The 15892-nt window shown below is 46.4% G+C and overlaps 1 protein-coding gene across 1 annotated transcript in view; it reads right to left on the bottom strand.

Annotated features, from left to right (window-relative positions):
• The window catches only part of IFT74 (intraflagellar transport 74), a 452022-nt gene that overhangs the window by 183607 nt on the left and 252523 nt on the right, over positions 1-15892 (bottom strand). Inside the window, exon 10 of the mRNA XM_078676711.1 lies at positions 9644-9706. Within this exon, the coding sequence (XP_078532837.1) occupies positions 9644-9706 (63 nt within the window). The remainder of the gene's footprint in view (positions 1-9643; positions 9707-15892) is intronic.

The following is a 15892-nucleotide window of genomic DNA, read 5'->3' as shown; positions in this document are numbered from 1 at the left end:
TTGTCGTGAGTTTGCCGTCCTTTTATAAAGCCGGACTGGTCCGGCTGCACCAAAGCCGGCATCAAGTCCTGTAGCCTCCCCGCGAGGATAGACGAGTACAACTTAGCGTCCAGGTTGAGGAGCGCTATCGGCCGATAAGAAGCGCACTCGGTATGATCTTTCCCCGGTTTGGGGAGGACGGTAATCAAAGCTTCGGCCATAGTCTCAGAGGTTCTACCCTCCAACGCCATGGCATTAAAGAGAGAGACCAGGAAATCACAGAGGTCCGACGCAAACGTCTTGTAAAACAGGGCAGTGTAGCCATCCGGGCCCGGTGCCTTGTGAAGTTTTAACTGCAAACACAACAATGATGGACAGAATGTGGATCAATGTCACACATTCACCCCAGTCCAAAGATCTGGGCCCAAATCCATCGTTTTTCCACTCCACACCACCCTGGGTTAGACAATGGCGATATGCCTTGATGGCGTTTAGTACCTCTTCTCTAGTGATGGGGGAATCCAGCAAGTCGTTCCATTCTCTGGAGACCTGCGGTATCGGGAGACCTTGCAGAAACGCAGATTGAGCCTCTGGGTCAAGGGCATCACCCGAGTAGAGATCAGCGTAAAAGCGGCCAAAAAGATCCGCCTTGTCCGCATCACCGTGTCGTACAGAACCCGTAGGATCCCGTATTCCCCCAATGTAGTCCTTCTCGGGTTTATCGCGGAGTTGCCGGGCCAAGTGCCGCCCCACCTTGTTCCCTTGAGAGTAGGAGAGGCGGCGGAGGCGGAGGAGGGTGAACTCAGCCCGATTATTATAGTGGGCTCTCAACTTCCCTCTCACCGCCGTCAACGGACGGAGGGTCACTCTAGATGGGTTGGACTTGTGTGTCTGTTCCAAAAGAGCAAGCTCCGTTTCAAGGGCCTCTCTCTCCTGTCTCCGAAGCCTATTGAGGTTGGCATTAAGGGCAAGGCATGTGCCCCGCAGGGAGGCCTTGCACGCATCCCAAGTGACATACACTGAGGTATCAGAGGGCGGGTTAAGTGCCATGAAGTCCCCTATAGCTTTCCGCAGTCCCTTACAAGAGACCTCATCCCGCGTCAATGCCGCCGGAAAGTACCACTTTCGCCAACCGTCTCCCCCAACATGCCATTGCAGACCAAAAACCACCAAGCTGTGATCAGATACCGAGATCGGAAAGACACTGGAGAATTGGGCATCTCCCCTGAGGGCCTGACTAATAAAAACATGATCTATACGGGAGTAAGAACGATGTACAGAAGAAAAAAATGTATAGTCCCTAGTATGGGGGTGCAAAAATCGCCAACTGTCTACCAATCCCAAAGCCTCTATTTGACGTTGCGTCTCAACTGAAAAAACCCCCGCGTCTGCCCGGCGCGCTCCTGAACTGTTCATGTCTCTGTCCCAAACCATGTTAAAGTCCCCCAAGAGGAACAAATGCCCCTCCACGAATTGTCCCACCCTATCCAACAGGTCCTGCAAAAACCCATTCTGTCCAGCATTAGGGGCATATACAACTACAAAAGTACATAGCCGGCCATATAGGGACCCCTTCACCATTAGCCATCGACCCTCCTTATCCCCGCTCACCCCCAGAGGTTGAAAGTGCAGAGAAGCCTTGAACATGAGGGCCACCCCCCTGTGTTTGGTGGACGCCGACGCTCTATAGATGAGGGGGAAGTGTCGGTGCCGTAATCTAAGTTCATCTTTCCTGGCTAGGTGGGTCTCCTGGAGCGCCACCACATCAAGATGGTGATCCGACAGGTACTTCCAGAGCTTTTGGCGCTTTTGCGGGGAGTTGAGACCCTTTACATTCCAGGTTCCCACACTAATAGTCATGGCGACAATGGAATTCTCCGCTCTGAAGGCTTACCAGCATGATCCACTCCCATTCCTCGACCAGTGGTACTCTCACATCACACGTATCCGGGCTAGGCCCAACTCCAAGTTTCCCCTGACATCCCCCCCTCCACCCCCCATTCGTCACCAGATCCACATCTCCAGATCCTCCAGTACCAGGCACACACGTCTTCCTGCAAGGTAACCCATACTGGCGATAACTGGGTAGAAACATCGCCATTAACGACCAGGGCCCTGTCTCTCTCCGGGGAACAACATCATACCCAACCAGGAGCTCCAGGCCTTTCGTCCCTAAGCAGCCATGGACAGTGAAATAGCACGCCATTATGCATGGGGCAGTGAGTGCTCCAGAAAAAGGGCCCTTGCCACAGATGCCAGAGGAGGGCACCTCGACTGCCAACAGCACTCTGTACACACGGCTTCCGGACACCACCACCATCCCACCCCCCCACCCCAAATCTCAACACCCCCTTTGCCACCCTCCCCCTCAGGACCCCCCACCCCCCACCCCACACCCGGAAACAGAACAACAACAGAAAATAACAGAAAGCACTGAACCTGAAACGTCCCAGAACAGTGCAGCGCACCATAAAGTCACTGGGAGGGGGGTGAGAGACCTCAAGAGGGTCTCCCAGGGCCACGTTCCGGGGTGTCTTCACACAAAGTACTTGCATACCCTCGGACCACGGAACTCGGGCCTCTCCGGCCCCTTAGGCCCGTATTCTTCAAGTCAGGCCGCTCCAGAGCTCTGCTGTGAAGACGTCAACGTTGCAGAGGCCACGGAGGCCACCGCTTCCCCTCTTTCCTGTAGGCTGGCTGCTCGATCCGGCCGCCCACGGTCCGGTGCTGACCCCACTCTGTGCCACGAGGAGGATCGATGTCGTCGCCTTGGTGAAGGGCTGCCCATCCTTGAAGCTGAAGAATCATCCCCGATGCCCAGGAGATCTTTCGCCACTTGCAGCGAGCGAATCTGCGCCAGCTTATTCTGCCAGCGGAAGACTATGCGGAATGGATGGCCCCATGAGTAGGTGATGTTGTGTTCACGTAGAAACGCCGTGACTGGCCTGAACTCCCGCCGCTTCTGAAGAGTCGACGCTGCCAGATCCTGATAGAGCTGCGGACGATGGTCACGGAACTGCAGAGAGGGAGTGTCACGTGCTTTCCTAAGGATTCTTTCCTTGATTTGAAAATCATGGACACATACCAGGATGTCCGGCGGTGGGCCCCCACCTCTACGCGGTAGTCCAACTCTGTGGACCAGATCCATGCGAATCTCATGCACCTCCTCGTCGTCCAAAAGCTGGCGGAAGACGTCCTGGACGTAACCGCGGAGGTCCCCCGCTTCCCCATCACACGGTACCGCTCGAATGCGAATGTTGTTTCTCCTGGAGCGGTTTTCTAAGTCCTCCGCATGGGCCTGTAGGTCCAAGTTCTGTTCTGTGAGTCTTAGCACATCTTGTTGTAACTGGTGGACGTCATTTGCCATATTGAGATCGTGATCCTCAAGTGTGGCTACTCTTTCCCCCACGGCGTCCACGTCTCTCCTTACTTCCCGGAGGTCAGAAGTCAACTGTGCTCGGAGGTCCGAGATATCCTCTTTAATGGACTTGAAGAGGTCGGTCATAAACGCCTTAGTGGCCGGTGCCTCGTCATCGGAGCGATTAGGAGAGGAGCTCGGGCCAGGGGAAGACGGTTGCTGAGTGCTCTTCGATGGACCATCCCTCCCGGGCTTCCCTCTGCGCAGAGTGTTAGACATCGTGGCTCTCTCCAAGCGCCCCGCCGGCCACCACGAATCGCACTCTTCCGCCTCTAAGCAGATCCACACAAGGGCTCAAGAAGTCGTCCACTCTGGCGGGCCAGGGCGCTCAACACGGTCTCAGGCCGTAGCACAAGCAGAAAAAGCACTCCCAGAATAAGGAATCCCAGTCCCACCTTTCCAGTCCCCACGGCCAGGATAGACGCTGCTGCGTAGTTGCACCACAGAGGAAGACACGTGGGTAGGAGCCCCACAGGCCACGATGCTGGTATGGGCGCGGTGAAACCAGGCACAAATCCCGGCGGCTATTCGACTCAGATCGCGTTCCGACCGCGACCTATCTCCAGGGGGCATGAGTGTAGAGCCAGCAATGTCGGGGCCCTCACAGTCTGCGACAGTCCGGCCCCGTCTCAGCAATGTACACTGGCACCCCTCGGTCGATCACCAGGCCGCCGCTGCAGCAGACGCCAATCTCCACCGTCAGGTCCAACTCCCCCTCACCGTGCCTCGTGGTCGGGATCTGCCCGTCTCTACCCGATCAGGCGCCTCCACTCAACCGCACCGCTACGTGGACCTGTTCTCACCACTGTCCGCCGGCCGCCGGTATCACCGCAATAATCCGGCGCACTCTCGCCCGCGAGGCCCGGGCAGTCGCCTCTCTCGGAAAGCTGGTGCTCCGTCCAGGGGTCCGCTCCGTAGCACTGTTCCAGAGGGCAACTCTAAGCGGTCCCCTCGCTAGGCCTCGGACCAAGGCCTCGAGTAGGAGGGCAGCCGCCCACGGCATCGGACGCTCGTCGGCAATAGGCTCCTCCCCCACTAGGGAGGCTCGGTGTATTTGCCGTTATCTAGCGTCCGCCCGTCGCCGCTCGGCACCGGCGGCCCTCACCCTCCGCCCGAGGGGGCACACCAACGCTTGCTGCTCGGGAGGTCCCGGGCCTCTCTGCCCGTGCCGTCTTCGCTGGACCGCTCCAGTCCCGGCAGCCGCCTCTGACGTCGGAGCTGCTCAGAGGACACCCGGGGCCCCGGTGCGCACTCCGCTGCTGCTCAACCCTCTGCCGTAGTGCCCAGAGGACCAGGCGCCAAAATAGAGCTGTAGCGCCGTGCTATTCAAAGCTTATGCAGGGCCTGGGGCCGGAGAGGACTTGAAACACGTCCTACTCCGCCGCCATCGTGGCCACGCCCCCATGGGTTCTCTTTTTATGCTTCTTTCTAGAAGACCTTGAAGCATGGGCCGAGGACGAATCCGATCGCGACCTCGATCGAGATCTCGACTTCGAACGACGAGTTCGTGATCTTGACTTTTTCTTTTCTTTTCCTCCTTTAAACTTAGCAACTAGAAGTTTTGCTTCTCTCTCCCGGAGGGCCTTTGGTGTCATCTTCTTGCAGGATTGGCAGTCCTCGACGTCGTGGTCGGAGCTCAGACACCACAAACAGCATTCATGCGGATCAGTAATGGACATTATTCTGTAACATTCTCCGCAAGCTTTAAATCCAGTCTTCTTTGAGGTCATGATGAAAACGAGAAGACAAAGATACTAGAAATTTAGATAGTAACAAAGTTACAGTAAAGGCTACAGACGATCCCAGAAAACCGTTAGCGTCGACGACGCGGAAAAAAGGGAACTGATGTCATCACGCCGGCGTGGGCCTATTGTAGGCGTCGGTGACGTCAGCGGAGTCGCGAGCGATGCCGTGCCTCTGTGACGTCCGAGTCCACGTCGGCGCGAAGCTACAAAAAGAATTTCCGAATGTTGCTGACGCAGGGGGATATTCACAAGGTGAGGAATCCACACGGCAGATGTATCTATCAGAAGACCAACTTTAGAGAAAAATGTCTGATGTAAAAAAAAATAATAACAATAATATCCTATATAATAGAGGATACCTTGCTCTCAATACACTACACAAGATATACCTCAACTCTACAATGAGCTGCCCTAGATATTGTAAAGCTCGGGATTGCTTCTGGCATTTGTTTTGGGAATGCCAAGACATAGCAAAATCCGGGTTACCCATCACCTGAACACTGACACAAATCACTGGATCCATGAATATACATAAACCCGAGAAATGTCTACTGGGACAGTTCCTCCGACCAGTGGCTAGAAGAGCCACCTCCAGTTTCTTAGACCATGCTCTATTAAGTATGATCATCTTGTAGTGAAAAGCCACAATAGCTCCCCCTTTTTAAAAATGGAAACAAGAACTTCAAACATGGACAGAAGCCAAAACCAAGAAGAAATGTAAGGTCATAGGATAATCCCAGTGTCAGATTAGTGGAAAGAACTATTGATCAAAATGGGAGAGCTTAACAAGGTGAGCCCCTTCAGTTCACGTTATGACCACTGATTTTGACTGTACTAGACAATATATACTAATACCATATTAGTGATCAACACAAACTAGGATGGGGCCTAAAAATTGGACTGCAAGCAAATCTATTGCTTTATATTGGCATGATAAGTAGTGTTTAACTCATAACTGCAATAAGGATCTACTTACATGCATTTACCTACAGGTCCTCAGATATGTCAATTTAAAATTAAGGTAACTTGGAGGTTTTGTTTTAGTTTATTTTATAAGGTTTAACGTTACTCTTCTTTTTCTGTTTCACCAGTGTGAGTCAATATGTAGTTATCTTCAATGTGGGCACTGAGCGTATAATCCTCTGTTTGAAGTAAAAGTTGCATGTAACAATAACATTACATCAATACTAAAACGACATGTTACAATATATGCACCATGTAATCCATCCCAACAACTACTGTAAAAATCTAATGGGATCTTGATTAGAAATAACAAGAAGTGCATGTCTATCAAGCAATTTTCGAGACAACGGAATTACTGTTTGCCACTGTTACTTCAATACAAAATGTGAATAAATATGATGTTAAAATAAAAAGTGCATCCTGTCTGTCATTACACCAAGAACTGGAAGTGGTGGCAGCAACAGATAATAGGAGGAGGAACAGCCCTTTTTACCTATTGACTTCAGCAGGAAAGTTACCTACTACCTTTCCTGATTTAAAAGTTCTGCTAGTTCCTTTCAGAGGAGTCTTCACTCTATCCATCCATAATGGATATGGTTGGCACAGGCATATTTGCTCTGTCCAGAAAAGACGGAATGTGCATGGAGTATGTATGAGGTGCTTACTGTGTGCAAGCAGGAATCTGCTCTTGAAAGAGCAAATTCAATGAAAGGGTTCAAAGAAAGGAGTTGGGAGCAGGATAGAAGGAAGATAGAACTAACAATAAGAATGAACAAGGGAAACAAGGAAACAAACGCAAAAATCTTTAATAATCACTGGAAAAACACCAGCCCTGTGACTTTTTACAGAGTGAAATAGAGTAAAGAATAATAACCATTGATTTTAAAAGTTTTTGAAAACATTGGAAAACAATGAAATAAAAACACTATAATTTGCACACAAAAACTGAAAATATGAAAGCCCTAATCATCTTGCACCACTTGGCGCAGGTGATTTGTTTTGGCAGAAAATATTTTTCAGATGTTGTCTGAACCTTGGGAAAGGTTCACAGAGGAATCTTCAGGTGTATCTATCCATTTGAGAAAGGGATTTTTTTTTACTAGGCCTTCTCAGTCAGAAGCAGTCCAACTATCATCAAAAGAAAAATATTGCTATGCAGAAATCATCCTGCAAGGAAGAACAGCAGGGGAAGATAAGGCTGATAGTATAACCAAGTCCGCGGTTATTGAGGGAGAAGGCCTTAGTTCGTTTTAGAATATGCCTGCAATTTTAGGCTTCTAACACTTCTGCATCTCAATGTGATAGAAGGCCTCCATGGTGTCCCATTGCCAGTGCAGGTCTTCTATCCCCACAATGTTATCAAAGATAGGGATGGAGAAATGGAAAACGGCCTGTCAATCGTACAGTATATGACTACATCAGTGATCCATGTGACTAACCTTTGGGAAGCAGTAATGAAGTGCAAGTGGAGGACAGCCCTAGAAAACCCTCAAGAAACTGGTATCTATGTACTTGCCAAGACAAACAAAAAATTCAAGCAACATTAGTAACTATTGCTCAAGGCTTCAACTGAAGTGAACACAGTAGCCAGTTCCTAAGAATAATACAACGGCTCACTCTCCCCCAAATAAAAGTGAACAAATAAAGGGACCAACAGATACCATGTGATGCCTGTTTTGCAAAATGTGCTGCAGACCACATAGCTTCATGAGCAAGTTGCCTCCCGCTTTGCAATCCCAAACATCAAACAAATGAAGTGACACCCCGGTCTACATCACAAAGTACATTGTGCGTCAACCGACAGGACTAATGCAATATGCTCTGCATACCGTCACTTCGTGTTTCATATCGTCAACAAGGAGAGTCGAGCAGGCAGCATTAAATCAAAATTTCATCAAACAGTAAACAATAGTGTGAAGACAGAAAAGTTCACTTATGCCTCATTCCACTTCACATTCCTGATGAAGTGACTGACTGTTCCCAGTCGAGGCGATTGCCAAATAAGTTCCTACAAATACTTAGGCCTTTTTAGCGTCAATGAACAAATGGGACTTATGCTGAAAAATTATCTTGATTTAGTGAATGGCATAATTTAAATGTCTCTGACTCAGCGCAATGTTGACCGAGTCAAATTTCTTTCTGGCTATTTCAAAAGGCATCTGATAACTGCCCAGCATAATTTCAGTGAAATTTGTTGCACCTCACTCAATTCTGTCCATGTATTGATATTTGAGCTCTTTGGCAAATATTGGTATAGGAGTTTCAGCCCCAAAGACTGATATGCTCTTCCTGTGAGGTTTAATGTGGCCCCATTCAGAACTCTGCAAGACTCCAAGGATTCAAATATTGCTTCTCCGCTTCCTTCTGTGTTGTTCTTCGAGTCTGTAAATCGGATGAGAGAGAAGGGAAGATCAGCCAATTGCTTTCCAAGGTATTGATTGGGTCTTCAGCTGAAAATATCTTCATTCCACCTTCAGTCAATCTGCCAATCAACATCTTCAGCTGAAAATGCATCAAATCCAGTTTAACTGAAAGCATGACTCCAACAGTCTTCACTTGAGTTAGAATATTTAGCTGACACCGAGATGTCTTTAGCTGACACCGAGATGTCTTTAGCTGACACCGAGATGACTTTAGCTGACACCGAGATGTCTTTAGTTCCGTAAGTCTGCTTTACCTGAGGCTGGGAAGAAGAAATCTCTGTGACTTCATTCTAAGGAGGAATGACAGCTCTGGATGCTGTGAACTCTAATTTATTTGCTTTTCTCTCTCTCTTGTCCATTTTGCCTTTATATTAAGTATACACAGACAGCCCATTTGTAGGGAAATACATCAACCAGGCTCTGGATACCTCGATTCCTTCATCTCGAACACCCTATATGTATAATTGAGCACACCATCACTTCCTTTGAGATAACGGAGGCAGGGAGGAACACATCCTTGCCATACTCTATTGTACAATCTGTAGCATAGTGGAAGCAGCAACTACTTGAATCTTAGAAAAAGTCCCCTGTGGCCTCTTCAGGTAGATGATATTTTCAGTAACCTTAGCTGGATCTCCAATGTTTAAACACCTTTTACTGCCTGTGTTGAGATGCTCCTAGTCAATACAGTCATTGTGTATTGCAAAGCTTTGCATGATCTCAAGTTTGCTCATTGGTGGAACCAGGCAACTCCTTGATTATTCAGCACATATATTTGGATTACATCAAAATTAAATTGGTTGTGGTAGTAATTATGCAGAGCATTTTCAAAACAGCCACAGCTAAATGGAATCTTTCCCACTGACATTATATACTTCCAGGTTTAACATCTTCCGCAGTCTAATGTTTTTCACCTATCTTTTAATGGATTTTGTAATCCTTAGAGCAATGTATTTTGGAAGGGTATTAGGTTGTAGAGTACCTTGATTCCCTCTGTGATGGGAATCATAGGGTGCACACTCCTTTTATTAAAGTCACAAGGACAATTAATTCGCTAAGTAAAAATACAAAATAACAAATATGTTATTTACATTAACTGCATGAGTCATACTTACAGCTTCCAATGATTCTTTTCTTGTATTTAACAAATCCAGCTCCTGTTGGTGAACATCTAGATCCTAGGAACAAATGAAAAACACATTTACAACAATGATAGAAAGCCATGCCAAAATAGGTTGAATAGTTAATGTGACAGGATGGCTTAATGATTCGCAACATGAACATCCAGAATTCCCTCAGTATGTTTGTGGCCTAATGTGGCACAGGTCTCTAATGTGAAAGTCACTGTCATCTGAGAACAAGAAACGGTTTCACTTGTGTCATAGGTGTACTTGTCACAATTACACACAAAGTATTCGAATCTGGAAAACCCATGACTGACTTACCCCTAGTAGAGTGACGATAATATGGGAACATATGGAAATGCAAAAAATGGAACAGGCATATTGACATGAGTCTGTGTGACGTGAGCTACGAAGTCATCTGAGACTGTAAAGATGTTATAGAAAACATGTTGGGGGATATAAGTTAATGTTTCATAAATGAAGTGCATCTGTAGGAGGCTGGCTTAGTATACGGTGCACACTTATTTAAGTGATGGACATTGCACTAATCCAGGCAACCCTTATGGTGACTTTAGTGGTGTTCGATAACCATAGAAAACTCTCAAAGTTGTCGCTGTGGAGAGCAGTCTTCAAGCTTATCTTGGAGTAGTGTTAAGCAGCCTGTTTTACCAGTTTCATCAAGTAGTGCAGGTTAAGCTAAAAAGAACCACATATTGTTTATACAAAAATACTTCTACTTATTACACAACACTCACTAGCACAGTGGTATATCTCCTACCCAGAGAGATCAACACAAATATACAACAATACTTCAATTGCAATATGGTAAGAAGCACAAAATACAGTGGTATCCAGGGGGAGACCAAGCCATATATTAATAAAGTGGAATGTAAACTGCAAAGGAGGAAGGGACTTAGACCACGAGACCCAGAGGAGCTGGGGACACAAGAAATCACCCAAAGTAAGTACCCAAGAACCCCACGGAGGCTGTAGGCAGAGTGGGAAACACAGCCGCATGCCCAATGGAAATCAATGGAGAAGTCATGGTTGCAGTTTTGCAGAAGACGGACCCTTCCCAAAACACCCCAAAGAATTCCCTTGGAGCACACAAGGTTGGAGAGCCACCCCATCCATGGATGCCCCAGAGACCAAGCTCTGCAAGATAACACCCTTCTTTGACTCAGTTGACACAACTGGGAATGACTGGTAAAAGTTATAAAAGTAATCCTTAACCATTTGCTAATGAACCACAATTTAAAAAAAAAATTCAATTATATTTACAACATTTTTTTCAAAGGTTGCGATGGGCTGAAAAACATTTCTTACATTTTTAACAAGCACTTCCTTTATTCTACAAAATGTGAAAACTCAGTTATTGAAACACTTTTATTAACAAATGCCAACTTATTTTCAAGTAAAAAAAGTTTTAAACACCCAATTAACAATGATAGTTTTCTATATATATTATAAACAGTCCACTGCAAACCAACAGCTACTGTATATTCTTTAAAAAACCCTTTACAAAATGTGACTAAATGGTTTGTAGCGCAATGATTTCAAATTGCAGAGAGATGTCAGCTTAGCAAATTGTGAAGTTCTATAAACAGTGGCAAACTCATAGTTACGATTTTCTCTTGTGTTAAAGTTATAAACTACAACTAATATTGATAATTTCTCACAAATTGTACCCATCTTCTTGGAATTGTCTGGTGTTGTCTGGTAAAAACTCTATCTGTGCTACTTAAAAATATTTTAGGTCTTATCATTTCACCTCAGTGCTACCAATAGAGCAAAAATACTTTTAAATAAAATGTTTCTCCTGAAAAAGGTACAAAAATCCTAAAATATGTTTTAGTTTCTCTTATTTTTCTGATACTAAAACTATAGTGATTATATTTTAAAATTAGAAAAAGCTTAGAATTTCACCCCTGTTTTATACCCTGAAAAAGAGAATATAGTTTAAATGATTTTCCGCTGAAAAATAAAACAATCTAAATTTAATTTGAAAGATGAAGAAGAAAGCACCATTTATTTTTTGTAAATCATTAAATAGGTTGGTATGTTTTCCTCCTCAAATTTCCTTGCTCCCCCGGACAACAAAAATGTAACTTTTAAATTCATCAATTCGAACTTTTCACTTATTTTGCTGAGAAATAAAAGTCAAAATATTATCTGTATTTTAAAGTTGTATATCTTGTTTATAAGTCCAAATATCTGATTGGGACCCACTAACCCCCAAGTCTGTATTCACTGACGCTCTTTGCCACTCTTAGATATAGCTGGTATATATGGTATCTTACATGTATAATATGTGCTTCTATTTATGTTGATAGAATCAGTAATATACAACTCAGATTATAAGGTAGCAGACATGCTTACTTTATTCTTGTTTTTTGTGGCTTGATAACATTAAATCATTCCATAATAAAATAACATTAACATGGTTCAGCCAACACATGTTTTGCACTACCGGCTTATTATCCAAGGGCCTTCTCAAGGCTGAAAAATGTATTGTAAAAAAAGTAAAAAATACATTTACATTGTATACAAAGTAAATTTTAGAAATATTTATTCTGTACTAAACCATAAAAGATCATAAAACAGCAAAAAATAAATAGCACATACAATAACCAAATACTACAATGCTTGACATAGTACATTTAAAAATGTAACCTTATAAAAATTGTGGAGTGCCTTAAAGACAAAATTACAGTGGAACACATCTCTATTGTTTGTACCTTTGCAACAATAGCAGTGCAATAGCTAAATCAATTTTCCTTGAGTACTAGCCCGAGGGAGAATGCTCTAACCTCTTTATAAACTTTACAATAAAAAATAATGTAAATTGCTTTGGTGCAGTACTATCACACGGACATAAAGGAAGATCTCTAGACCAGACACCTATCTTAGGGAACGCACCCTGCAAGGGCACTGTGTTCAAATTAAACGAGTTAACATAGAACTATGTTGGGCAATAATAATGGCTGACAAATAAAATTGCAAACTTTCGTGTTAGGTAATGCAGAATTAGTGACATTTATTAGTTTACAGGCTTCCCTCTGTGTACGCTTTTCTTTACAATTAATCAAAAATAGATTTTTAGGATACATTTTTGTGATGGAATGCAAAACATCAGAGTTATGAAAAAATATTCACAATTTGCTCTATAAACTAGAGCCAACCCAACCAAAGGTTTTTGTCCTAAATTACTCTCAAATCTAATTAGGGACCGCCCTTGTTACATGTGCTGTTACTCTTCATGTTAATTTATGGGAGTTGGAGAGCACTCTTCTTTTTATTGTCCTGCCTCTGCTCGTACATGTTATCTTTACTTTGGGCAAGCTGAAAGGTTCCTGGCCAAATCATGAACCAATTCTTCCTCTTCACGGCTGATGCACATTCTGAACAGTCTTTCCGCATGTTATTTATTATTTATTTAATTTAATTTTGTTTTGCTTTTGGTGCTGTTGTCACTCGTCGCCACTCTCCCTCTATGTTCACGGTGGTCCCTGTGGAGTTGCGGTAACGCGGACTGGGCGCTACGCGGTGAGACCTATGGCAGGTAGGGGCGAGAAACAGAAGGCACCCAGCACTCAGTATTATTGTACGGGCCAAGACCTCGAACGGTCATGCGCCCCTTTATTTAACCCTTCAGGCGAGCCCGCCCTCCGGGGTGAATGCATGCTGATACATTGCAGAGTGCGGGTCGGGTGGCTCCAACACACCATCTCTCCTTTTCTTTAGCTATGAACAGCTCCTGTGCTCAGTGATTCCTCTCACGGCAATAAGCACACAAGTCTCTGAGCCTTTGGCTTGGTGCAGGTTTCGGCCGGAGACCATACGTCTGGCTCAAGGAGTTGGAACTTGGGCCTGCCCTGGCGGGGCTATCAGAAGAAGATGAATGTCTCTGGCTTACGCAAAGTGGGTCTTCCTACGCGATCAGTCTTCCCACCCTTTCTGTTTGGAGTGAATCATCGGCCATCCTCGGGCATGTGGTGCTGACACAGCTTTTTCTTCCACTACGTTCTGGTCGTACTCTCCTTCCCCCATTCGTGGGGGCCCATTAACCTTCTTGAACCACGAGGCATTCCTTGTGAGCGAGTGTGAGCCTCTCCTTGCGGATATCATGGTCCCTCGCACCTCTGCGGCTTCCCATATGTCAGGTTCGTAGGGTGTACGGAATTTCCAGGCGGGGTGCCGATCCTTGACGATTACATGATGGCCCAAACAGATGGTGGTCACTTGCGCTCTTCGCTCTCTGCTTGCTTTCACATTTGTTGTTACTCTCCTGGCCTGTGAGGCTTCACAGTCAAGCTCACCTGGACGCCATGTGGGGTCTGTGGGTATGCTGTCTCGAGGAGCTCGCCAGAACAGCAAGTGGGATGGTGTGTACAGAGTCGTGCAGTGCGGGGTCTGGCGATAGGCATTCAGGAACCGCTGTAGGCACTCTTCTGCATCTTCACCTCTTTCCTCGCCTATCCTCAGCGCTCTGTTCAAGGGTACTCATAAAGAGCGTTCCCGCCCGTTGGCCTGTGGCCACTGTGGAGTGATCTTGTGATGCCTGACAGCATGGGACACCAGATAATCTTGAAAGTCCTTTCCTTGGCAGGGCGGCCCATTGTTTGACCTTAATTCCTCCGGGAACCCATCATCGCAAAGGTCCGATCTATGGTGGCCTTTACTTGTGGAAACGCTGTGGATGATACAACTTCCTCCATGGGGAATTTCGAGTAAGAGAATATTAGGACCATCGTGATGTGCCCATCGGGGAATGACCCTAAGTCAATGCTGACTTGTGACCACAGGTGCAGGCATGGCTCTCCTGAGAGTGTAGGGTAAGGCATTGGGTCTCTGCTAGTAATGGCACATGAGTTGCATGCATGGATGGTGTAGTCAACCATGGAGTCCATTACAGGGAGCCATACCTTGCTGCAGAGGCGGGCCTTAGTTTTGGCTATTCCTTGGTGGCCTACATGTCCGAGATCAACTATTCTCCGCTGTAGGTCCTTTAGGACCACCATGGTGGTGCCTCTTAACAATTTCCCAAGGGGTCCTTCACTCAGCTCACTGCGAGCCCTACATAGTTGCTTTAGTGACATGCGTTCCTCCTCACTCAATGCTTGGGCGCCTTCCAAGAAATGCTGCCACTTCCGGTTGGCTAGCGCCTCCTTCACCTTGCTCAGACTCTCGTCCAGGCTGGTTGCGACTCCTATCTCCTCCAATGTCAATGCTTTGGGGCATGCTTCTTGCGATATCATTCGCACAAGTTCTTCCGTGTTCTCCTCATTTGTGGATGGTGCCAACGGTTCCGTCGGGACTGGGTGACGTGACAAGAAATCCGCGGGATTGTTAACTCCTGGTCGGAACACCACTTCAAAGCGATATGTCTGCAATTACACTGCCCCCTTTTCAATCCTCGGTGGGGCCAACAGTGCCGTTCCTGCGAATAGAGGGATCAACGGTTTGTGATTCATCACCACTCTAAAGTCATGTCCGTAGAGGTATAGGTGAAAGTGGCGACATTCCCACTTAATGGCGAGGGGCTCTCTCTATCTGGGCATACCATGCCTCAGTCTCCATCAGTGCTCTGCTGGCATAAGCAACTGGAATCCACTCCATGTTGGTTGCCTCTTGGAGAAGGACGGCTCCCGATCCGATGGGGCTGGCATCCACAACTACTTTAATGTAGAGGTTGGGATGAAAATACGCCATTACGGTCTTGTCCATGAGGGCTCCCTTGAGGACTTGAAACAACGCCTCAGATTTCACTGTCCAGTCCCACAGCACACCACTCTTTGTCATAGCTCGTAGGGATTCCAAAAGGGATGCCAAATTTGGTATGAAACGGCCACAGTACGTGGCCATCCCCAGGAAGCTGTGTACCTTCGTTGGCGATGTGGGCACTGGTGCTGAGCGGATGGCGACTGCCTTTTTTGGGTCGACCTGTAGCCCTTCACGGGAGAAGATGTACCCGAAGAACTCCACTGATTCTTGATAAAATTAATATTTTGCCCAGTGAGGAGTCAAACCACTGTCCGCAAGGTGTGGTAGCTTGTTCCTGATGCAAGTGGTGGTCCTCGGGGGTCTTGGAGAATACGAGAATGTTGTCGCTCAGGTTGATGACTTCTTGTAGTCCTGAGAGTGTTTTGTGGATGACGTTTTGAAACACTTCGCGGATGACGACACCCCAAAGCTCAGCCTCTTGTATCTCCGCAGCCCCACATGCGTGGAGAAGGTTGT

This window comes from Lissotriton helveticus, chromosome 2_1, assembly GCF_964261635.1.
Source record: "Lissotriton helveticus chromosome 2_1, aLisHel1.1, whole genome shotgun sequence".
Taxonomy (NCBI): domain Eukaryota; kingdom Metazoa; phylum Chordata; class Amphibia; order Caudata; family Salamandridae; genus Lissotriton; species Lissotriton helveticus.
Note: the sequence above shows the minus strand (reverse complement) of the source record. Positions and strands in the feature narration are given on the sequence as shown.